The sequence below is a fragment of the Cryptomeria japonica genome, chromosome 1 (genome assembly GCF_030272615.1).
Source record: "Cryptomeria japonica chromosome 1, Sugi_1.0, whole genome shotgun sequence".
NCBI classification, from domain to species: Eukaryota; Viridiplantae; Streptophyta; class Pinopsida; order Cupressales; family Cupressaceae; genus Cryptomeria; species Cryptomeria japonica.
Genome location: NC_081405.1, coordinates 376,971,084 through 376,997,493, shown reverse-complemented (window position 1 = coordinate 376,997,493; position 26,410 = coordinate 376,971,084). Strand labels below are relative to the sequence as shown.

Genomic DNA, 26,410 nt, shown 5'->3' with positions numbered 1-26,410 from the left:
CCAGACAATAATGCCCCTCGCAAGCAAAACACGTAGCTAATAAAACTGCATAAGCACTTTGTAGGAATAACAGGTTTTTCTTAATTGTTTCCTGTATGGAAGGCATCATTAAAATAACAAAATATCCTTTCCTACATAAGAATTGAGTATTTACAGCACCTCTGTAGATTTCTAACAGTTATATAGAGACATGTTCTGAACACAACAGATGACCAGAAGAAAATTTAAATACAAAACCTTTCAGTAGTAAATTACATCCATTCAGACAGAAAGTTTTGATGTTGCAAGTTGCAACAATGATCTCTCAAAAAGAAAATTACTCTGCCACCTGTAATTCACAAACAACAGCTAATTTTCAGTCATCAAAAAACAAAGAACATGCAGAGCTATGTCCATACCATCAAGGCATCAACTATTTAATCAGAAATGAAATCGATTAGTTTTGCAATTTTCTTAATTTGGTTTGCTGTGAATTATCAGAAGCATGCTACAAATATTGCATCAGACTCGTGTACAACATATATCATCGCATGAATCAAATTATGGACAGAATTAAACCTTTCCATTTACAGAGAGAGCCAAAGAATGATTAAAACTTAAAAAGTAGCATACATGTTGTACCGAGGCTTGGGCAATATAGTACAAACCCACAGACCACTTATCATCATATATGGTTATCCGTCCATATTTATATTTAATAGATATCAAGTATGATGCAGCATGCATGCAGAGCTTTAAGAAGCCAATAACTCTGCCACTTATAATTGCATGCATAAACTAAGCTAACCGTTCACAATTTCTTATCATCATTTTTGCTTGTCTACCTGATTAAGAGGATTGTCAGGTGATTTCTTCCACAATTTCCATATCATATCTTTGTATTGGTTGTGTGAAAGACCTGGTTTCTCTTCCTTCAGTCTACGGAGCTCAGCTTCCTCAAAAGCCTGCAGATAGATTAGGGCCAGTAAGCTCATATAAAGTAGCACAACGTGGTAACAATAAAACAAAATAGTAAATCAAGTAATTAGCACTAAGCCCCTATGAATTGCCAAAAATATCTAGCAATATAAATGATCAAGTAATGCTGCATAAAACCTTCCTAGTTACCTTTGCCAAAAACAGAAATGTTGCAACAATAACATGAAATAAAAAAAAACCATGCAGCAAAAGCACGAAATTCCATCTCTTTTATCAAAAAAATTGTAAGATGGCAAATCCATATCTTAACAAACAAACTTTTGATGTTTCAAGTTTCAATGTATAATGAACAAAAAAGAAAAATTGTTGTACTCAAAACAAAGTGCAAATATTAGTACAATGTGCATAAGACATCCATTCCCTCTTTAACCATGTTAGTAGAATGTGCATTCTTATTCTTGACCGAGGATGGCTACGAGCTAGAATCCCTGGCTTTATGAGCAATCTCTGCTCAGCAGACCATGTCAGAAAAGAAAGCAGCAAAGAAATTCTATTAATGTCTAGGAGTGACCAAAGTGTTCGAATATAAGGCTTATCTGTAATTATGTAATAAAATCACTACTAGGACTAGTGCCATGTTTATGATTGTTTGTTACATCTACCAAACTCTATATAAGGAGATGAAACTCATTGTGTTCTATTATTTGCAATATGGTATCAGAGCCAGGTTGAATAGATCAGTTGGATTTCGAAGAGGTTCGAAAGAGAAAGGTTTGTAAGGAACAGCTGGGAAAAATCACAAGTTGAAGTTTTGTAGATGAATTGAGGGAAAGAAAAATTCAAAATTGTGGGCCAATTCATAGTAATCATGAGCAGGAAAAAGGGCAAAAATCACAGGCTTTATAGTTCTAAAAATCGCATGAATCTTTAGATGCTCAAAATCGCAACAACAATGTCCAAAATTGTGGGCTGTAAAGGCAATTCAAGGCCCTTTTTTACGTCACGGCTGCCATTACTAGTTGCACCAACAACACAATGTGTTTTTCAGTTCTTTTTCAATAGCATTAGGACACATGGAATATGCTGTTTTCTAAACAAATATTAAGTCACAAGTTTCAGTAAGTTTCATGAGTGCCATGATTGGGGCATGAAGGTTTAGAGTTTCGGCAGTCACATGATGTTTGGAGGTCACTTTTTTTTTGTGCAAAGGTGTGAGAATTGCATATATGGCACATTATACAGTCGCCATCAATTTTTCCACGAATTTTTGTTCTGGATTCAAGTTTTTTTTTCAGAAATCTAAAACAGTATTTCCAATGTTCTCCAGAATTGTTCTGGAGTATTTTTAATTTCCTTTCGGGAATGGAAATTCCATCAGATAAATATTCTAGCCTCAACTTCTACACCTGGAAAGTAAAAATCTAGATGCATCTGATGCACAAGAACCTGTGGTGAATAGTAAATGGAAATGAGAAGTCCCCTACAAATGTGAATAAATTACTGTATTGGCAAAGTAGAGATGATAGAGCCAAATCTACTACTGGTTTTGCTCTCTCCAATTCCAAGTTACATCATATAGAACTGGCAAAATCATCTAAGGAATTCTTAGATAATTTGAATACACAAATTGGAGCAGAAGTGGTTAATGCGGAATCTTCTCTAATGCTTCAGCTTTTCAAATTCTCCTTTAACAACTAGCAAAAGTCAATGCTACACTGAAAGACAAGAATGCCAAAGCCATCTTGCTAAATATTTTGCCTCCCAAATTAAGCAATGTCATATTTACTCTTAGTCAGCTATCTTCTCAAACTCTAGAAGATATGATTAAAGCTCTCTTACTTGAAGACGAGAACACTTGCAGGAGATAGATAAGATGATCCTCGAACTGAGATAGCGTTATACACAACAAATAATCATAGAACATTTAATAAAGACAAAAGGGGGGCTGAATGTTACTGTTGTAAGAGAATAGATCACATAGCCTTGAGCTGTGGAATTTGAGCCAACAATGTTCTCGGGCGAAAAGTCAAAGAAAAGTCAAATGAAGCTAATGTAGCCATTTTTGAAGACCCTCAAGATACTGACAGTGTTGAAGAATTCATTGATGTAGTATATGTATTTTAAGAAGCCTATTTTTTGAAGATAGAAAGAAATCTAGTGTAAACTCAACATAGATGGTTGCCCAAATAGTTTGGGAGTGTTTGTAGATCTTGGGAATCATACCCTTACAACAACTTGATGAAGCACTATAGATGTAGCTCAAAATGATTTATTGTTCAATTGTTCAGGAGATATGTGATTCAAGAGTTTGGAGAGGTAGTCATCCAGGAATTCAATGGCATGCCCCTGCCTCAGAAGAGACACCTATCATGAACGAAAAGGCCAATTTCAAATAGCAAACTAATTGGGCAGCAAACAATATGAGTATATTAAGCAGTGAGCTTGATAATAAACCAGCAATCAAAGTTAATAATGAACAGAAATCGAAGTTAATAATAAACAGCGATCTTATGAGGTAACTAAAGTTGTTAACAAAACCATGAAAAGGTGCGATCAAAGAAAGGAAACCAGTTGTTAGCCAACAATTAAGAGAGAGTCATGTCTCTTCACAAAGGTCGCACATCCTCAAAGAAATAATGGGATATAAGTAAAGAAGGCTGTGGTGGAAGGAAGGGGAAGAAAACACACAAGCATAATCACACCAAAGAAGACATTCAGCAGATCGAAGAAGAAATAATTCTGATAAAGGAAATAAAGGAATTTCAGATCGAACCTCTAGTCATCCAACAGCAAATACATCAAAGGAATTAATCTTCAGATCAGGCTTAAAACAGCAGCCTAATATTATTTTCAGATCTGCCCTTCTCAACACTCTATACTCTCACAACCGCTTGTGGTATATATATACCTGTTGCTTATGCATAAAAGATAATGCTCAAGTGTATGATTATATGATAGAATATAAGATATCCCTGATCGTCTGAAACCCACCTTGTAGGAAGGGCCTGGGGTGTAAGCAAAAGGGGTATAAGAGAGCTAATTAAGTAGGTTGTCCTTGAGTTACCATAATGGCTCCTAGGACCAGAGGGCACTTACATGGAAGAGCCAAGGAACCCTCTTACAAGTGCATAAAGATATGTACATGTGTTTTTTTTTTTTTTGTGTGTGTGTGTGCATATATATGTTTCTTATGTTGTGATTGGAGGATTCAAATTCAGTATCACATTATTTAAAGAGATATTTTACTTGGTAAGATGTAACCCTAACCCTAGCTTGTTGCAATTGTGATTCTAGGGCAAATTAGAAAGGGGACATTACAAATGGTATCAGAGTATGATCCTGCCATCCTGCAGGATAAAGATGCATCAATGAATCATTCTAGTCAATGAGATGGAATCTAACAATAAATGTTTTTGTGTATGCTCCATGTTTCGTTCATACCTAATGTGTTTCTAGCATGTCTACTACAAGTATGCCTCTGAATTCTATACTAAACATATAAACAAAATATGTATCTAGACTAGGTCTGGACATTATACTATAATGTTTGAAATCCAAATAAACAAGTTTAACCAAGTATGAGCTATGCAAGACTACTAATGCAAGTACTAAATTGATGTAATGAATAATGTATAATGAAAGAAAATGGAATGATGTTACAATGATAAACCAAATTGGAAATAGTTATTGTGGGTAAACAGCAGTAAAGAATGCAAGAAGATGCTGGAATAATGCAAAAGATTTTATGTAAGAAAATATGTCTCGATAGGTTCCAAGAGATTTAATGAAAGGTTGATTAGAAAGTAATTTTGAACCAATGAGTTTGTTGACAAGTTAGTTTGTAGACAATATAAGGATGGTTTGTTAAAAAGAGTTATGAGGATGTATCTCTCCCAAAAGGAGGCCTCTCTTCAAGAGTAAGGGAGAATTAAAAGGACATTCAGAGAGTTAAAAAGGCATTCGATACTTGTAAAGAAGTGTGCGGAAAATATCATATTATTAGTATGATGTTATTGATAAGTATCAGTGGGTAAATGTTGTTAGAGTGATAATTGTTAAAATGGTTACTTGTTTGGCCAGATGTAGTGTTCCGCCCCCCTCAGCATGAATCATATCCGAAGAATTTGATAAGTTTTAATATAATAAAATATAATAACCCAAGGGTAGCGATTGACTATGAAAGACTGTAACTCATGCAAAGGGCCTAGTTATAAAAATTGTAACTCCCTCACATTGGAAGATATAAAAAGGAAGAGCATTTCATTTGAAAAAGATCATGTATCAATTCATTCAAGTATCCAGTCGTTCATCAAATAGGACACTGAATAAATTATCGACCGCAGCAATTGCCAATAAGACACTCAAACAATTCATTCTATGTAGATCAATCATACATTCATCATTCAATCATCAACAATTCCTATTCAAGCCATCAATCAAATAATTCATGCTGGCTTCACTTCATCTGGGCAAATCATTGAAATATCAATTTCTTCAAGCCTCAGTTAAGAAATCTATCAATGTACCAGCAATTGGTCATCATGCATCATTCCATCAACAAAAATCAATCAAGTGATAAATCAATTGTCCATCATCAAATATCAATGAAGACCAATCATCAAATATTGAATATTACGCAATCAATTGAATGTTCACTCATCATCAAAAGAACATAATCAAACAATTGCAGCATTCACATATATATACACTTATTGATTCGATGATTTATCAACCAACTCGCAAGCAATTCAACATATGAATTCAGGACTTCATTTTGTTCACAGCAATAGGGATTCTTGGTTTCAAACTCCAAACTATTTTCAACTCATCGGATTTGAATAATCTCATGAGGATAAAAGTGGAACAGGTAATTGTTGTTAAGAGTTGCTTGGAAGGAAGATTATATAGAATCACATGAGATTTGTGCTGCATTCTAACCACATTGAAAGGATCAATATTCACAATTCCTCAATCATTCATATGAGTCAAGTGACATAATTGAAGGTAAGATCATGAATCATAGTTATCCCAAAGCACTTAATATTAAAATACCCTACTTTGAATCCAAGAAATATCTATAAAACTGTGCAGGGGTAGACCAATAAAATCAGTTCTTTGCAGATATAAATGACATCAAAAAGATATTTATTTTTAGACCGATGCTATATGTCTTTGTTACTTTTCTCTAAGGATGAGAGAAAACTTGTCTTAAATCATACGTCTTGCCCACTACCAAATCTGAGTTTGTTGTTAAGAACATTAGACAATAATTTGTCCTCATACTTTAGACAATGTGATCAACCTTTTGATCCTAAATAACTATAATAGTAATTGGATTGAATCAAGCAAAGATTGAAAACTCGATGAAAACTCGCCAGGACTTGTGAGTTAGACAGTGCGCCGAATCGACTCACAGCGGACTTGCGAGCTGCATCCCGACAAGTTGCCTCCCAAAACTCGTGATTTTTGACATGAGACTCATGCGAATCTCATGACTGGCCTTGTGAGTCCCAAGCTAGGACTCTCACGCCTGACTTGAAACACCTAGCAAGCTACAAAATCAAAAAATTAATGATTTCTTTCATTTATTTTTGCTCTTTGGTGTCCAAAACAGGTCTACATTGTGAAGTACGGTTTGAAGAAGAGAAGACGAGCTTACGAAGTCAAAATAGAGCCAAGTAAGTGATTTTTATTCTCTTTTTTTTTGTTTTCCTCATTTGAAATTCAAAAAAAATCTTGAAAATAAGGGGAATGCTAGCAATTTTTTTTCCATTTTCATTTATAACCTTTTTCCTAGTATCTTAAGTTTGTTTTTTAATTCTATTTTTTTCAAATCATTGATTATCATTTTTTTGTTGATTTTTCACATAACCCTACTAATTTTTTAATTTTTTCATGTTAAAACAGCAATGTCAAGTTCAACTCCAACTCCAAGGGCAAGGCCATCTAGAAAAGACCCAAAATGGAAGTATGGAATACCGGGGAATAAAAAGGGTGAGATCTCTTGTACTGAATGTGGTAAATGGATGACAAAGGGCATCAATATGTTAAAATACCACATTGCAAAAATCCCTGGACAAAATGTGGAGATATGCCCTACATCAACTCCGGAAATGGTTAGAGAAATGAAAGCCCTTCTTGCTGGCTTTGAGATGAGAAAAGAAGAAAAACAAAAAACAAAAGAAGCCATAGCAGCAATTCACTCCTATGCCATCAGATGCCCTTGGTGGCCCAAGTCCAAGACAACATTCATCTTTTGGTGATAGTCCTGAGAATTCTTTTTTTACTCTGCTAGTTAGATTCCTCCTTCATCAGGACCAAATTACTTTATTCCACGGAATGTTCTAGGAGCACAACCTTCACTTGAAGGTACCGGATGGAATAAAGAAAAACATCATGAAGCTAGGATGGCAGCAACAAATTTTTGGTACTACAATAATTTACCTTTCAATGTAGAAAACAGCCCATATTGGGAAGGATTGGTAAATGCATTCACAGTTGCAAACAAGGGGTTTAAGACCCCAACAACTAAAGACTTGAGTGGGCCATTGCTACAGGAAGCCATAAAGAATACACAAGTTGTGGTTGATGAGCAAAAAAAAATTTGGAGGAGAAATGGATGCAGCATTTTATCAGATGGATGGACAGATGGACGAAATAGGACTCTCCTGAACTTCTTAGTGGCTTCATGATGGTGCTTTGGTGTTCCTGAAGTCTATAGGTGCCTCCAATGAAATAAAAAATGTTGAGACTTTGTCCAATTTATTAGATGAGGTTGTCCAAGACATTGGTGTTGACAATGTTGTCCAAATTATCACGGACAACACAGCTGCATATGTAGCTACAAGTAGAATGCTTATGGAGAGGCATCCTACAATTTCATGTAGTCCTTGTGTTGCACATTGCTTGGACTTGTTGTTTGAGGACATTGGGAAGATTGGATGGGTAAAAAGTGTAGTTGAAAATGCAAAAAATGTTACCAAATTTATTTACAACCATACTTGGGTCCTTTCTTTGATGAGAAAACACACTGATGGCAAGGACCTTGTGCGACCAGGAGTGACACGATTTGCTAGCCACTTCCTCACATTGCAAAGCATTCTTGGTGCCATTCCTCATCTGAAACAAATGTTTGTGTATGATGCTTGGTTGGAGTTTGCATTTTCCAAAAAAGCTGAAGCGGAGAAGATTGTAAGCGTTGTCTTTAATGATACATTCAACAAAAATGCAGAGAAGTTGATCAGGGTAAGTAATGTAGGTATGTTTGTCGTTGCGCCAAAAGCTCAAGCTATCAACGCCCACTACAAACGCCAGACTTACCCAGATCCACGGGAGGCGGTTAAGCCATGTCGCGAACCCCAAAGGAGGTGCTGACCACCAAGTCAACAATCTCCCCCTGAGCACCGACTGAGAGTTCCGCACCAACGGAATGAAGGAGACCTCCCGAGATTCGAACCGGTGACCCAAGGCTCTGATACCAATTGTAGGTATGTTTGTCGTTGCGCCAAAAGCTCGAGCTATCAACGCCTGCTACAAACGCCAGACTTACCCAAATCCACGGGAGGCAGTTAAGCCATGTCCCGAACCCCGAAGGAGGTACTGACCAACAAGTCAACAAGTAACAAAAAAAATTTATAAGATAATCTATTTGCTGTTTTTTTTTCTTTTGAGGGGTTAATTTTGTAATAATTTAAAATTTGTTTTCCTTTTTCAGCTGGCAGAACCTTTGGTAAAGGTTCTTCATATGGTGGATGTAGAGGGCATGCCAATGGGTTTCATTTATGAGGCCATGGATAGGGCCAAAGAGGCCATTTCACATTACTATGGCAGAAACAAGAAAAAATATGACACCATTTGGTGCGTCATTGATCATAGATGGACAAACCAACTCCACTAGCCAATACATGCCTTGGCCTACTACTTGAACCCAAAATTCTACTTCTTTGATACATTTAGGCTGATGAGGAGGTCATGGCAAGTGTTATTTCATGCATTGATAAGATGGCACCTAATCGTGAGTTGAGAGACAAGGTTCTTGATGAGTTGGAGGTGAGATTTGCAATTTTGCTATATCTTATTTATGAATTTTTAATGTTGACTCTTGACTATCTAGAAACATCCATATTTGATGTAATTTTAATTTTTATCTATTCAAAGTCTACAAGGATGCAGAGGGGAGACTCTTTTCTTCAACTCAAGCAATTGATAGGAGAGAAAAACAACAAACAAGTAAAAAATTTAGTTCAATACTACATTTACAAGAAAAAATTAGAAAAATGATTCTCATATTTTTTTACTTGATTCTTATATTTCTAAATGGTTTTTTGTAGAATTATGGTGCTAGCACACCATCTTCAAAAGATAGCCATTCATATTTTGTCTCAGCCATGTAGTGCTTCTAGGTGTGAAAGAAATTGGAGTTTATTTGAGAATATTCACACAAAGAAGAGAAATAGGTTGACCCAACAGCACCTAAATGATCTTGTCTTCGTTCGGTACAACCTTCGCCTCTGAACTAGAAAGGTGGAGGGTTGTATGTCCCCTTCTCAGTAGTGATCAATTCAGTTGGCCGTTAGCCTATTCCGGAGGCCCGTAGGCTAGTCGAGAGCAGTAATTAGGGTTTCCTATTTTCTAGGAAGATGTTTTGGCAATTTTGGTGGCTTGCATGTTGGAGTTTTACAGTTATGATTCTGGATTCCTTCTAGGTTATCAAAGAGCTTCGCGATGGTGTAACATGCAACTGAATCTAAGGACTTTTCCGGACTTACTATTTTTAGTAAGTTGTGACGGCAACTCAAAATGTGGTTAAAATCACTTTGGAGACACTTACTATTTTAGCAGTATGCTATTTATAGTAAGTACTATTTTTGGTAGGTTCCAGTGGTCCAGTTCAAAGGCTATTTCTGACAATGCGGTTTTCAATACTTTATCTATTCACCCAGGCAAGGCGATGATGAAGCAGACCGGGGCCCTACTGCCTTTATTCGAATACTCGACTACACCTACCTACGACTCGAGTGCAATGAAGGCATTTCTAAAGGAATATCCGGGGTTTACTACCAAGACGATAGAATCCCTTCAAGCCACCGGAACATTTGTATCCCCAGGACCCCTTCCCATCGATTGATTGAAGAGGCGAGGGTTGTAGGGGCTCGATGTTCGAGCCATTCCCACATGGATAGGAGCTTGTACCCTGTTGGGGCCCCTATCCTATCTACTACTAACTGGCCTCGACTTTTTTCCCTTGGCCTAGGCGTGTGACTTATGTATCTATGGTTATGACTTAAGGGGGCCATTTGAGGTGATAAAATATTATTTTTAAGTCATAAGGTTGGGCGTCCATTTTGGAAATATTTCATTAAAGATTATAATCTTTAAAATGTGTAAACAATTGTTGATTTTGGCATTCCCTTTGGAGGAATATGTGACTTTAATTAAGTCAAAAATTATATTATCTTGGGCGTCCAAAATGGCATTTCATTTCATGTCATTTTGGAGGGAGTTGAATTTGAATTTGAGATCTTTCTCTATAAATACAAGGCTCTACTCCTCATTTGGGATCCATGGATATTTTGTAGCGAAGTGCTGCCGAATTTGTGCCAGACTTGTGCTTCGAAGTTGAGAGCTTCCTAGCTTGTGCCAATTTTGTGCTTGAGAGATAGCACCTAGCTGATTGGAGAGACTATTTCTCATTCAGAGGGATAGATTGAGCTATATTGAAATGGATTTTATTGTTGCATTTTCAATTTTTTGAGTGTTGGGGTGCTTTTTCATGTTGCTGGATTGTGTCATGGCTGTAGCAGTTATTCATTCATATTTTTCTGCCTGATTGTTTGATCATTCCGGGCAATGGCTCATTGGATTCCTCTTTGCTAGGCGTCCTTTCTTGTTGAGTTTCATGATTTGAAGTGAAGAACCTGATTTTTAAGGCAAATCGCCCCTCCCCAGGCAGGTCATACCTTGCTGAAGAGACATTGGGAAGCATGCATTTAAGTTTCAAGGCTGTTTGGCTTAGTTTATTGGTTGGAACTTGGGCGTCCCCTTCCTAGCTCTCATTCGCCGCTAATTTGGAGCCATTTGGAGGTGTTTTGAAGGAGATAAGGACTTCACAGTGCTGCTGGTCTGATTTTTGGTAATGCTGATATGCTATATCAGATTTGGTAAAGTATTCATTTTGGCTTGTATTTTCCAGTTTTCTTGTTTGTAGCTTCTTGGAGTACCTTCTTATATCTATTGAGATTGGAGCTTTAATGTACTAACAGTATCTTGCAGAATTGCCCATTGTAAGGCTGTGTTCAGTAATACTGAAAAAGTCCATTTCATACTGCATTATACTTTCTTGTATTGCCCACTGCATAAGTGGAAGAGGCTAGCTTTGCCGCCTATCTCTATCTCATATTATACTCCTATCCTCCTACTGAATAAGTGGTTGAGTGATAGTTTTGTTATTTCTAGTCCTCCCATTGAAAAGTGGTTGAGTGATAGTTTCGTTATTCCTAGTCCTCCCGCTGAAAAGTGGTATAGTGATTGTCATTTGCTTAATCTCAATCTTCTTGGCTTTGTTATTGGCTGGTTATACCACCAAGTAGTTGTTTAATTTCCAGTATTTCATTATCCCGCTGAAAAGTGGAAGTGGCTGGCTGGTCTAACCGCCAACATGTATTGCTCTCAGTATTTCATCTTGCTAATGCTAATGGGTGAGATTATTGTGTTTAAAAATTGAAAAAAAAAATTAAGGGCGACATTTCAAGGGTGTTTCACATGAGTCCATTGACTTGGATGATATTGACCCATATAGTGAATGGACTGTCAATGAACAAAATGATGATGATGTCCTCCTTACTAAAGAAGATCTTGCGGAATTGGAGAGAGGAGCAGCAGAAGAAGCAGAAGCAGCAAAATTGGATGCAATGGAGGAGGGCGAAGACAGTTTTGATTTTAAAGAGCAATATGAACAAACAACTCATCTCGTAGCAGCTTCTAGTTCTAGGCCTCAAAAATTGAGTCACATTAGGAGAGGAAAGAGGAGGATGTAAACATTTATTTTGACATTGACTTATATGTAAACATTTATAAACTTGTGATGCTGTTATTATGTTATACATTTGAAAGTTTGAAACTTGAAACTTGAAACTATGAGTATGATCATTAATTAAGATTCGTGAATGATGAAATTTCAAATATTGAGTGTTTGAAGATCATATGACATGTGTAAAGTTAGAATTATGGCTCTTATGTTCTCCAAATGCATTAATTCCTTTTGGTTTTTTTGTAAAACTATGGGTTTTTTGTAATACATCAAAGGAATTAATCTTCAGATCAGGCTTAAAACAACAATCTGATATTATTTTTAGATCTGCCCTTTCTCAGCATCCTATACTTTCACAACCGCTTGTGGTACATATATACATGTTGCTTATGCATAATAGATAATGCTTACATGTATGATTATATGATAGAATATAAGATATGCCTGATTGTCTGAAACCCACCTTGTAGGAAGGGCCTGGGGTGTAAGCAAAAAGGGTATAAGAGGGCTAAGTAAGTAGGCCATCCTACAGTTGACCATAATGGCTCCTAGGACCAGAGGGCACTTACATAGAAAAGCCAAGGAACTCCCTTATGACCTCCACCCAACTCCGCAAGATGGCACTTGTCTTTAGGAAAATGAGACATTGATGGGGAAAGCAAGTACAAGATGCTAAGCAAGCAAAGAGGGCTATGGCAAACATCCACTCTTGGGCTTAGTGTAGAAATGGCTTCAAGCAGACCTATCATGTCTCTTCCTCCAAACCCTAATATGTTTGTATTATACTATCAATGTTATATGAATATGAAGTGATAATGTCTAACCCTAATATGGAAGTTTGAATACACACACACACACACATATATATATATTCAGAATCACATTATGTAAAGAGATATTTTACTTAGTAAGATGTAACCCTAACCCTAATTTGTTGCAATTGTGATTCTAGGGCAAAATAGGAAGGGGACATTACAAATGGTATCAAAGTATGATCCTGCCATCCTGCAGGGTAAAGATGCATCAATTAATCATTCTAGTCAATGAGATTGAAGAACATAAGTTTTTGAGTTTTGAGCCATTATGTTAGTATCTTTTGCTTTCAGTTCAATAAGCCTTTTTTTAAGTAGATTTATTTTTATTGCTTTTTTACCGTTTAGATTCTAGGACTAGTGTCACCTTTATGTTTGTCAATTAGATATCCCAAACTCTGTATAAGGAGATAAACCTCACTGTAATTTTTATTCCAATACTACTAGAACAATATTGTGTTCTATTATTTGCAATACGAAGTAGGTCAACAGGGCCTGTAATTACATCTGGTAATAACAAGGGTAAAAAGAGGAGGTAAACCTAGAGAGGATAAGCCCAGACAAAAGATAAACCCCAGAGATAAATGTTAAATCCATGGCCAGATCAGCCTACAATCATGATTAAGCTCAAGTTACTGACATTCATCCACAAAATGGTGTCAGAGTATAACTAACAATTACTTCAGTTTTTCTGCCACTTGCATGTTAATAAACAATGTAATTTAATTAGTTTTGGTATATGTAAAAATGACATTGGGGTTTCGATAAGTTATTGCCATCTGTCAACATAAAAGAGGGAAAGTGCACGTATAAATGCATATAGAAGATATTAAAGTGAAGGAATCCTGCACTGTCAATGTATTCTTTACAAATTACAAAGAGTGCATCAGGATGGCAACTGACCATCCATAAACATATCTTGATTGTTTTTCCTTTTGTATGCTGTAAAGAATGCATTCTGATCACATTCAATTAGCAACCATAGTCCATCAATTTGACCTTCTGATCTACAAAAAGTATCAGAAGAAACATAATTGTGGCATAAAACAAAAGTAAACAGATTACACTAAAAACTGACCAGGTTGACGTATACTCTCAATGGATACAAAGTTGTTTTGGTCTATTGACTCTATTGGTGACGGATGGTATTCTTTTTTTTAAAAGAAACTTCTGGACCATTTTGATTCGCTAAACATTATTTATGGGCTTCACTGCAAATGCTCCAAAACCATTAAATATAGCAGATTTTACCAACAAAGCTCAACTTCGCCATTTTTCCGATTCATTATTTCTAAACCAATGAAGATGGATAAATAAGAAATACACTCTTACCTTATAAGATGCTTTGAGTCTTCTTTCTGGATGTCGATCTGGAGGTAAGGAATTAACAGTCATTTGTGCCAAAGCTTCCTCAACAGAATGAGCCTCCAGCAATGACTCATCCCTGTTTGTATTTTCAACTGAAACAATCTTCTCATATTCTTCTTCACCAGCTATCCTGGCTTCACGCTTTTTAAACTCCTCAGCATGAACCTCAATCCGCCTCTTTTCCTCTTCCCTTTGTCTTGCAAGCTCCGCTTCTGTAACTTTTGGAACAGGGATTGAGACCCTGTTTGCTTTTTTATCCACCTTCTTACCAAGCTTCTCCAGTTCTTTCTCTTCCTGTTCCTGAAGCCTACGGATTTCAGCTTTTTTAGCTGCAGCCTCAGCTCGCTTAGCAGATTCCTCTTCCTTCTTCTTGGCAGCCTTTGATTTAGCACCCTCGGCCTCCTTCCAGTACTGATCTTCCTTCTGCCGTGCTTCTCTTTCCTTTTTTTCAGTCTCTGCACTATTCTTTCGAGCCCTGGCTTCCTCAGCCTTTGAATTTACTCCCATTTTTTTAGGCATGTTTGGATTTTAAAAATAAAAAATAAAAAACCTGTGAACACAACAAATTCAAACATTTAGCTATCTTTCCTCAGGAATTAGTATCTGATGTCTTCCAGTGTCCTCTTGGCCTATAACCTGATTCCTAAATATTCACTACAGAATGAAGTATAGTGTTTGGAATATGAATTATCTCATAACACCCTTTCATGCAATTTCGTGAAATTGGACATACATAATGTGTCAAAACAAGAATTCAAACATTCTAAACCATCATAAAAATTTCCTAGATTCATTTTTTATTCAATTTCAATCAAGTATTCTATTCAATTGCTAATAGAATATGTGTATTGTTAAGTGTTGTAAGATCTTGGATATATGATTAAGGTGTATTTGGTTGTCATTTATGATGTTGAAATCTGTTGTGAAATTGGAATGGAATGGTTCATGTATACGGCAATTTTATGTGTAAAGCAAGAGAAAGAACTTGATATTATACTCATGGTATAAGTTTACCTATTTCTTCATGGTTCTTGGGTTATATGTTTATCCACGTCAAGCCAAACTGATGGATAAGGTGGATAAGGTTTCCTTTGATGTGTTGCAATGTCCCCTAATTGGGATAGGCCTGTTTTTGCCCAAAGGTAATAATTCCAACAATATAATTCATTTTTCCAGTAGCATTCTATAATTAAATCATCTAGTAGTTATTGAACTTAAGAGTAAACAAACAATTGACATTAAATGAAATGATAAATTATCTTGCTACTTGGATCTGATCTATAGTTCTGAAATATCCCGTCCTACGATGACTGAAAACAAGGAATATTTTGCAGTCCAAATTGCGTGTTATGCTGTTCTGAAGTTTGTGTGTTATGCTGACAGAGTTTTCAGTTTGTAATGTATACCATCATATATGAACATTTCATGAATAATCAATTGCTAAATGACTCTTCTTAACCAATAGATAACTAGAGATGCATAAGCAACAATCTATTGATGATATTTATTAGTCTAAGTCATCAAAATCATGACCTACAGCAGACTGACATTATGACAAACACTTGGCACACATCCTCAGACAATCATAAATGTAAAGGTGATGTAAATGCAATCCAAACTCCTTTCATATTTATTTCATTTGACCATCCAAAGGGTATTACATAGGCAACAATATAATCAGATTTATGGACTGTTATTGTAGACCATTTTTAGACATTCTGAAGACGCATCACTGCAACAAATTCATTCCTTCAAACTGAGATTACAAAGAGTTTAGTGATGCCAAAGGAACCTGGGATAAGTTGCCTTGAAGAAGCAAGCAATATCAGATGATAGGGAGCCTCCAATATGCCAATTCGGCCTGCTACATAAATCGCCCCTGCTGCTAAAACTATGGTTTGAGGTATCAGTGTTAGACAGTCTGAATGCACTTCAAACTTCCTCCAAAATGATTGCCCTTATCTCTAGAGTGAAGCGCTACCCTTAATGGTGAGTTAGGATGCCAAATCGATGAGGATATGAGCAAAGTCGATCATATAACCTGCCTGCCTCGATTTTGATTCAGACTGAGATGTGTCACTGATTTGTCCACTATTCACCTTCTAATATCCTCAAGAAGAACCGCCCTCCACTACTGAAATTATTGCTGGCCACCAAAGTGAAGTTCGATGCTTCAATGTTGAGAGATGAATGAAATCATGGTATGGGGGTTAGCAGCTCGATTTTCCTTCAGGCCCTGTTATATGACCAGCAAGCACACCCGAACACCTATGCTGCCGAACTGAAGATCCAACAATACATCCACCATGGCAAACAGCAAAACTTGATAAGCACACTTAGGAAGACTGAGATGTCTCCCTCTCACAATAGCAACCCCTCGGAAGATCTCTCACCTCCTCAGTCATGCCAATCATCGGGATTTTTTGCTCCCAAATAATTATCTACAGAAAACCCTTCGCTCCACAAGTCAACACAAGAGATATTCAACAACTGATGCCCAACAATGAATCACCTTACTCTATTTATTCTTTACATATCCAATCATGTGATTCCTTCTAGAAGATTCTCTTCTTATCCTATAGGTACACTTTATTATTATTTTATTACACATTAATTTAATTGCACTTTATAAAATATATTTATATTATAATTAAAGTGCACACATCTCGCAATACGCGTAATCTACTTATTTCGCCATAAAAACCAAATAGACATGAAACGTGAAGCCGTGAATCACTACAACTCGACCCCCTAATCAAACCTCTTGGCCTACGAGGGTCAGATGATAGCCCAATCCCGTGAATATCTGAGGACTAATGAGAAGGGGACATTACAAGTTCATTCCCCAAAACCAAACATAATAGGGATTGGAGACGAAAGCACAATAGCATGCCCAGAAACTATTCGACACAATTACGCCCAAGAGCGTGACATGGCAGGAACTCCTATCCATCCAACATGGAATTGCCTACTTAATTCATGGGAACCAGTCTGCTGCCTCTCCCAATTGTGTCTCCTTATTTATCCATATATGATTGCCTTTAGGCGATAGTTTCACTTCCCACAACCAGCCATCATAGGGATCAAAGGGGAAGCGCAATAGGGCACCCGGAGACTGTTCAGCACAATTAAGCCCAAGAGTGTAAAATAGCACCCCTTGGCCCACAAGTGGCAGGAACTCCCGTCCATCCAACATGGGGTGGCCTAATTAATTCGTGGGAACCAGTCTACTGCCTCTCCCAATCGTGTTTCCTTACTCATCTATGCAATGATTGTTTGTAGGAAAAATAAATAGATTTAATCAACAATATAAGAGTCTACGCAGATTGGCTATTCCCATTAATAATCATATCTATGATACATAAGGGACTACATTTTTAGACGATGTACTTAATCAGGTTGCATGCAAATTATTTGCTGATTCTAACAGCTATCTTTGCTGAGTTGTCATACCCCTGCCGAAATTAGGGCTTTATAAACACCAATTGCAGCATTAAATAAAAGAATATGAGCGGCTGAGTAAGTCGATGGAGGAGGGCCAACCTAGAGCAGGAAATTAAGAAATTGTATACTAATTAGTCTCCCCAAATAGTGATCAAAAGGGAGGAAAATTTGAAGAGCAGTGAATATATTTTTAAGAGCAATTACCCAAACTAACTGATTAGGACTGAAGTGATTAATGTAAAGGAAGAATCACAACTAATTTGGAAGAGACACATTGTTTCCAAGAGGTGGAAGTTCCAAAGTAGCCGGAATCTCCTTTGTCTGTCCCTAGGCACATGTATCCCCATATCCAAAATGGATACGTATCGGACACAGCCCAGATACACATCGAATACTATACCCACGTGTGCCCAAAAAACCTTGATTTTCAAATCATGCCGGATACAATGTGATTTGATTTTTTTCAAATTTGACATAAATCTTCCTAAATTTAATTTTAAAAAACTTCATTCATTCATTTTTCAAAAAAAAATTGGTATAAACAAAACCTACACCAAATGAGAAAGACAGATGAGAAGTTTTTCTATTTCGGTGACCCATTTTTTGGGTTATCTTCCAATCCAACTCTACTATTTTTGCATATTGTAAAATGTTAAATCAACTTATAATTATTTATGTAGCAATAATGTGTCTATATCAAAGTTCCCAGACTCAGACTCGGCTCGGACTCGGCAACAACTCGGCAAAATAAGAAAACCCTTGAAATTTAGATATTTTTAACGATTTAAAACTTGTTTCGTACACCCATTATTGAATTAAGCTTAAAGACACTATAACATCATCAAATAGAAGCTAATTTGATCACATACATAAACATACATCCATCACATGCGTAGAAATGTAAATTGTAGCTGAAGGAATTAGAAAACATAGATATAGAGTTATAAATGTTGTCCAATGTATATAAAATCCATGACTTCAAATGTTCCCAAACATATATGTAACTGTAAAGTGTAAACAAAAACAAGTCTATGGCTCAGGCTCTGGCTCAGCCTCGTCTATCTGCCTCCTAGAAAGGCGTCTAAGGTAGGTCCTAGATGACTAAGTAGCCATAGTCTCTGCCTGTGATGTGTCAGTCTGAGTAGCCATAGGTGTTGTGCCTAATCGTGCTCTATCCTCCTCTGCCATAGCCACAGCCTCAGCCTCTCTGTCTGCCTGGCCAATCCCTTTTAGGGTTATAAGAAAGGGAAATGGCAAAAAAAATCATTAAAAACTGTTATGATTTTTTTTTGTTTTTTTTACTGCACTTTTTTAAGTGATGTCGACCAGGTCACGAACCTCGGACTCGGCGAGTCACGCCCCTTGACCCGTCCGAGCCCTAGTCAGGGTCACCGTGACCCAGCAAGGGTCACCCGGCCCACTGACTCGCGTGACTCGCCGCGAGTCACGGAACTCTGGTCTATATTTCTTTTGAAGTAATGAAAATCTCCTCTAATAACTTAGAAAATTGTGTTAAATATATGTGTATGTGTTTTTTATGAATGACATATCCATCTGTATCCATATTGGGGGTCTTAAAAAATGGCCATATCCGTATCCAATGCCATATCCATATTTGTATCCATATATGTATCCATGTCCATGCAACTTTGGGTAAACATGCTTATATTCGGATATAAGCAGCCTACAATCTAATGCAACTATTAACTTAAAAGACACATCTTCATATAAGAAGGGTAACCATTGCAAAGGATATGACCCTACGCCTTTCTTGAAGGCTATATAGGGGAGAATTATCCTTGGGAAGAGGGCATAAGAGTGGATGAGAAGTTTTTCTACATATATAGTCTACATTTATAAAATCAAGGTAGATTAGAAGACATCACCAAGCGATCAGCATTTGGCCCCCTCTTGCCCACCCCAATTAATTAGCCTACTAGAGTAACGGCCAACTATGGATATGAGGAGAAATCTGGCTGACTAACTTAGGTATGATTCTTATCCCAGATGTCTACCCATAGAAATATGGCTAACAATGGGAAACAACCTTACTATAGTTTCATGTCTATGCTCAATCGCAGGCAAGTTTTTTAAGAGATTACAAATAATCCTACTTCTCCATACATCATTTGATCAAGGGATGAAAAGGGGGGATGTCATGGACATAATATTTCACTGATTGGTGGGATCAGATGAAACCTCTTGCCTATAGTTTCTTATGGCCTATTCTCACAAATAATAGATAGGAGGGTTCATCGGAAGCCAATTCGATACTACAACAAAATACATTAGTGGGTGATGACCTCATGACAGAGCACCGGTCATTGTGATGCTTACTTGCAATGAAATGGGGGAAATGGTGCCTTCTGTAGAGAGAGAGAGGAACTCTCCTAGCTATATCTATATGGAGCAAACGTAGGCCATCGGCCCCACCATTTGTGTTATAAAGGATTTTATCCATTTGCCCGCCAAACATGGTGAATAGACCAACGGATGGAGGAGAGAATAAACCCATCTGTCTCCAACCGATCTCGATGATTCAAAAGCAAGGAACCCCTTCAAATATATCTGTTCCACTCCATGAGCTCTTTATTTGAGCAATCCCATAGAATCGTAGGGCTTGATTGAAGCCTACTAAATAGTTCTAGAATCGAGCCCCCAAACTATTTTAGTTACAATAGCCCCCTATTATTCTAAATGGGCTCCCCAACCCCCAACCGAATTGGGCAGGGGTTGGAAGTCAATTCTTGGCATAATTTAGGAGGTAGCTATAGTTGGGGATAGTATAGCCGAGGGAGGGAGGGAAAAGTTATAGTGGGTGGTCGAAAAGGCTGATACTATTCAATGGTGGAAGAAGTAGTTGACCATCAATAAAAGGCTTGGTGACCGATATTCACAAAATGAATTGAGCTGAAAGAGTTGACGAGGCCTACTAGATTAATGGCAAAGGCTATCTATCTTGTTTATTCTAGCCCCCTACTATTCTAAAGGGCTAGCAAGCTGATTAATTTACTGATTACTAGATTCAGTATCATTAGTCATATCATATCGACTTTTCCACAAAAACCAGTCTTCATGGAATCCCTACCTCAACCTTCCCCAACTTCCTAATCCCTAACAATAGGTAGTATCACCGATCAAATCCAATAGGGGTTGCTCTCCACTATTTAGCCACAAGACCAGTGATGAGTGATGAAACTATTTGATATTTTCCCTGTTGGTCCAATTCTCTTCTTTAATTCAGGAAAGGAGAGATGAGGAACTGCTGACCCACAATTATGAAAGAATGTCCCAACTATATTATCTCCCGCGAAGCAAAAAAAGTCTATAAAATAGAGGTAGGTGTGAGTGACTAAGGACGCTATCGACAGCTTAACCAAGTTTAGTTAGTGGTATCTAATCCATAGATCAAGCAAGCTTAGCTTTCTTGAACAACCTTAGAAAAGGATTAGATCTACACAAGCATATCAACCAACACGGAAGAAGGAATTATCCAAGCAAGATAGGTTGGCTACTTCTTTCATCCTCCACCAACTCTCCTCATGCCTATAATTCCTTATTCACTTATTCGCACCCCTCGTAATAGTAGGGCTCTTACAATAGTAGAGGCCCACCTAACCCAACGGCTAGTTTCCCACCCACTCGCTAAAGTTGCTCTAGCATATTCTAGCAAGTGTATTAATTCACAGATTAATAAAGGCTAATTAACGGGGTTACTCGCACCCCTTATGATAGTAGGGCCCTTAGAATAGTATGGGCCCACCCAACCCAGTGGCTAGTTTCCCATGCACCAGAAGCTCAATTTACCAACAACTAAAAAAGAGAAGGGTGATGGTTCCCCCTCTCACCTCCGATGGATGGTACCAATTCCATTTATGGGTCGAGGTCGAATAGGATCCCTACCTACCTTTGAATGCAGTTCAAACAAATAGTAGTGCCTATAGTTTCTTTGGGCAAGGGTTGGGCTACCTAGTGAATTCTTTTTGAAGGAAAGGAAGTGGCCTATTGCTCGCCTCTTTGTCAGTTGGGCTAGGTGGGTGATATAGTTCTTCAATCGGCAATTATATGTTTCTATCTGCAAACCAATACCAGTGACCACAAATTCAAGGTGAAGTCCCACCCTTCCCTACTTACCCAGTTCATCCATTTGAGGGAGAAGCAGAGTGTAGCATCTTCGGTTTATTTCCTGAACAATGGGGAACAACGCCAACTACGCGGTGCTCTCGATGAAGCGGCTGCGGCGGAATATAGATATATGGCGGCGATTGTAACTATATATAGGGGCCATCAATCAACCCTCGACATTCAATCAAGACTAGCGATGTTGCCCTGAGGGGATCACCTGCCATTATAATGAGACATATAATTGCCGCTAGGTAGTCTCTATCTCTTTATAATGTCGGATGATCCCCTCAGGGCAGCACCATATGTACATGTACATGTACATTGTATATGTATATGTATATGTATATGTATATGGTTGGATATAAAATACATATGTTTGTTAATGAATCTATTGTAAACCCCCATCATGTTTGGAAGGAAAGAGGTGTAAGGGGTAAATATGAGATCGCCATTTGATTAGGCCACCCCAAGAGGATGTCCATGTTGCCTACCACTAGGGCCAAGAGGGCAAAGATCCACTCTTGGGCTTAGGTAGGACGATTAAGAGGCCTCCTATTACAATCTCCTCTTTGACTCTACAATGATTGATTATTGACCTTAGGGGGATGAGGCGTGGATAGGGAAAGCAGGTACAAGCACCCCCACTAGGTAGACCACCCCAAGTAGATGTCCATGTTGCTTGCCACTGAGGCCAAGAGGGCAAGTGGGCTTAGTGCGGGGATGGCTTCGGGTGGACCTATCATGCTTCTTCCTTTAAACCCTAATGTGCTTGAATAGTAAGGAGTGATATAGATATTGTTTATATATTGATCTGATGATTAATTCATGTTATTATCTAGCCTTAATAATTGAAGAAGTATCTATATATGTATATATGTTTCCCTGGTTATGGTTGTGGATCTAAATCAAGGCTCATATTGTTTATAAGAGATATTTTACTTGGTAAAGCCAGGGCAAAATTTAGGGTAAATCCAGAAGGGGACATTACATGAGTGCAATTTACATTTATCTATCTCAGAATCTAATCATGTTTAATGAGTGCAGATTATATATATATATATATATATGAACTTCTGATATTATTGCATGCCTTTCAATAAATGAGCTTCTGCCTTATATATAGAGAGAGAACAATTAGTCACATCTCTGACCTCTTCCCCAAGAGAGGTGTCTTCTCCAAACTAACTGCTGGCATTAGCATCGTGGATGTTGTTAGCGGCTGTGATTAAGGATTTGTTAAAGACTAAAGATCACCGATTGTGGAGTCTCTTGGTTCACAACAAAGGAAAGAATATTGTGGGAAGATTAATTCCTTGATCGGGCTTCACTATTATAGAAAATTGTGAAGTTTTACTAATAAGACAATTTTTTGAGCGATAGTAATATATATTTCTGAATTCATTTATTATGTTATTTCCTTCTTGCTTACAGGAGTGAGAGGAATTTATGGCAGGGACATGACATGTGTGGGGTCAAAATACATTCCCCATACACAACAGCAGCTTGGAGGGACTTGTTTGTGGTTGGTAAGTATTACACCTGGAGATTAACGATTGTATTTGACCACTAGAGTATGTGTTGTGAATTGGGCATCTTGCCTATGTACTTGTGGATTTCTGATGGGTTGTAGTATTGAACCCATGTGTCATTGGACTTTGTATTCCTGATTCGTTGTATTGTTGGAAATGATCATTGGATGTAATCTATATTGTTACAAGAGTTTCATGGAATTATTCTGAGTTGATCTGTGTACATTATATTATTAGTACATATTGCTACTTGCTTCTTCTTGTTAATATTTAAAAAAAAATAGGGCTGCAAAAAGGCAGTTGTTATATTGGTAATAGAGCATGGTTTGCATACTTGTGGGCTAAGTCCACTAGTGAGCCGTTGAGGAAAGTATTGCAACTTACAGTAAAGTTATCAAGGATTCTTTTCTTGGAAGAATATTGTGATGATGATTTGTTCAGTAGCTAAGAAAAGGTTGGAGTTATGAAAAGAAACACTAGAGTAGGAAACAGATGAGAATGCTCTAAAAAAAGAACCAACTGTGAAGAGATTAGAGAATAAGTTTCAAGTGATATATAGTTGTGAATGATATAGGAAGAAGAGCTCACTACATGGTTATATTTAGGCTGCAAACTGAATGTAATGACATAACTGAGGTTTAGCCTCTTTTTGGTGATGATTTGTGCCATTGGTCATACATCCAGACTACAGCCCATATGAATATATGTTGTAAGTACTTTGCTCTTTTTTTTCTTTATAGGCAAGATTCCCAATAAAAACCCACATTTATCAATTCAAAAAAATGTAGTCAGACTATTTATGATAACAAGTGTGATTTTCATAAATGATAGAAAACTTAAATGAAGAAAAGAGAAAAGTTCTTAATATTTTGGACCTTCTTAAACCAAGATTTGAATGGTAAAAGTTCTTGTTATTGCAGTAGCTGTAGTGAGGTGCCTCTTTCTTAGAATATATATTTTTGTAATCTCTTCAAAAGCAAGAAAAGCCCCTTTATTCTTAGACAAAGCAACTTTGTCCAACATAGAGGATGGAAGTAAAAAATAAAATACACAATCAAGACAGTCCACCTATTTTCTTTGTTCAGTAAAGGCATAATTGTTGAGAAGATTGAAGTGGTGAGAAGTTGCAAATGAATTCTGTTTTGCAAAATCTTTATGTATGAGCATTTGTATTTTACAAATGCATGTTATTTTTTTTTGGTCATTTATTTTATAACACACGTGGGATTGACCATCCTAAGCCAATCGACTATAGCACCTTTACACACTCAACCGATTTTTAGGACCTTTCGGGAGCTCGCAGCTAGGCTAGGGAAGTTGAGGATTTGAGTTTACTGTCATCAAAACTTCTGTGCCATTATGTAGTAATCACAACTCTTACACACATCTAGCTCAACAACCATAAATGCAACCCTGGCTATGCCAGCATATATTATCACCTAACTATAATTCACTGTGTGAGTTTTAATTTTGAGCTTAATATGCTAATAACAATCACTTAAAATGTTATTTCCATTAGGACCATAACTCAAACCCTGAGCTACTTTTCCTTAAGAACTAGTTCAAGAGCCCCAAAAAAGCTCCCAAAAGGCAACCTCAACAATCATAATTGCAACTCTGGCTTCGCCGGCATACATTCACTGTATCTCAATGTATGAGTTCTAATTGTGAGCGTAATTTGCCTAATAACAATCACTTGAAAGTTGAAATGCCATATCCTTGACAGCCAGAACTCAAACCCTGAGCTATCTTTCTTTAAAGGGTAGTTCAAGAGCCCCAAATATGCTCCAAAAACTTCCACAAGTTTTTGAGCCCTCTTACATAAAATTTGAAAGAATGCTAATGATGGGCAAGAAAGCGACAAACAGCTTGGTTGACATCTACATCTAATAACACGTCTAGGACTGGGGCATGTTCATCCTGAACAGGGCCTGAGACAAAATTAAATTTATGGACTTTAGATGCTTAAAATCCCTAAGATGTCTAATATGATAATTCTCAATTTTATCTTCCACCACATCAACTACTGAAGAAAATAACCTACAAAATGGCAACTCATAGAAACCCTAACATACAATAATCACACCAATTAATACGGTAATTACGCTCCAGAAGCATCTACTTACGTAATTACCCTAACCTGCAAAAGAGTCTTGATAATAAAGTTCCAGAAGCATCTACAAGCTTCTGCCGAACTCTTCAAACACGAAATGCGACAGAATTGCGAGAACAAAAACAATTTAATTTTTAACAAAATACTCGATAACTTGAACCATGCCTCTGATAAATGAGCGATTCTTTCTGAAATGTAAACATCAACGGCTCCTACCATAATTCCAAGCATCTGATATGTAATATGTTTGACCAGAAAAAAAAAGAGAATCCTGTTAAAAACTTCATCTTAATTCTCTACGCATTCAAAATAAGATCCGTAAAGAAAAGATTATTCTTGAAGACAGAATGCAATCTTATTCATCCCCGCCCAATAATTTATCAATAATTCCATGTATATACAAATCATAGAAACAGGCATTAAGAATTTAAAAAAGCTTACCCGGAAACGATTCAATCAATGTGGCTGAGATTGTACAAACAAAATCTTCAGTCTCCCCACGGAGGAAGAAAAAAGTTATTTCAGTGAAGCGCCTTTTTGTTCTGGAGGATGGTGTGATTTTGTGGAGATATTTGGCAATATGCGAAAATAAAGTAGTTAATGCGGACGTGCTTGTGGTGTTTTATGTTAGATTAACGTAGCTTTGATCCATCACCTAATTTGATTTTGTTATGGTTTGATTTTGTTATGGTGGAATTAAGGCAACCTTATTTTGGAGTTTGCTCCATCAAATTATTTTCGAAACAAGTGTCACATAGTGGCTAGTACTTGCCTTGTTAATTTGTAGTTGAAATAGTAATTTATTAATTGTAATTAATATATTTTTTTCTTTGAATAAAAGAGGTAAAAACTTTATTGAAGATCAGATCTAAAAATTACAAGGAGGACCAGAGCCCCAAGGCCCTTCAAAAAAAGAACCCTAGGCCCAAACCAAGCTCAGTCAACATCATAACTCTCCATGTCCTCAACAAGAATCTTCTGCAAGACTTGACAATAATCCGGGGAGAGATGCTCCCATCCTTCAAGCTTCCAATCACTATCATGTTTTGAGGGCCACTTAGCCAAACAATCT

The 26,410-nt window shown here is 37.2% G+C and overlaps 1 protein-coding gene across 3 annotated transcripts; it reads right to left on the bottom strand.

Moving 5' to 3' along the window:
- Positions 1-37: 37 nt before the first annotated feature.
- On the bottom strand, positions 38-25,937 carry LOC131070891 (uncharacterized). 3 transcript variants are annotated; one of them, XM_058006555.2, is made up of 4 exons: positions 25,780-25,936; positions 14,092-14,677; positions 825-944; positions 38-328 (listed from the first exon to the last, which is right to left on the bottom strand). In XM_058006555.2, the coding sequence occupies exons 2-4, from the start codon at positions 14,644-14,646 to the stop codon at positions 317-319; spliced, it is 687 nt and encodes a 228-aa protein (XP_057862538.2). In that variant the 5' UTR covers positions 14,647-14,677; positions 25,780-25,936; the 3' UTR covers positions 38-316. The 3 variants fall into 3 exon arrangements, with proteins under 3 accessions (XP_057862538.2, XP_057862537.2, XP_057862536.2); XM_058006554.2 differs by lacking the exon at positions 38-328 and having other exon boundaries at positions 566-944; positions 25,780-25,937; XM_058006553.2 differs by lacking the exons at positions 38-328; positions 25,780-25,936 and adding an exon at positions 25,504-25,628 and having other exon boundaries at positions 566-944.
- Positions 25,938-26,410: the final 473 nt, after the last annotated feature.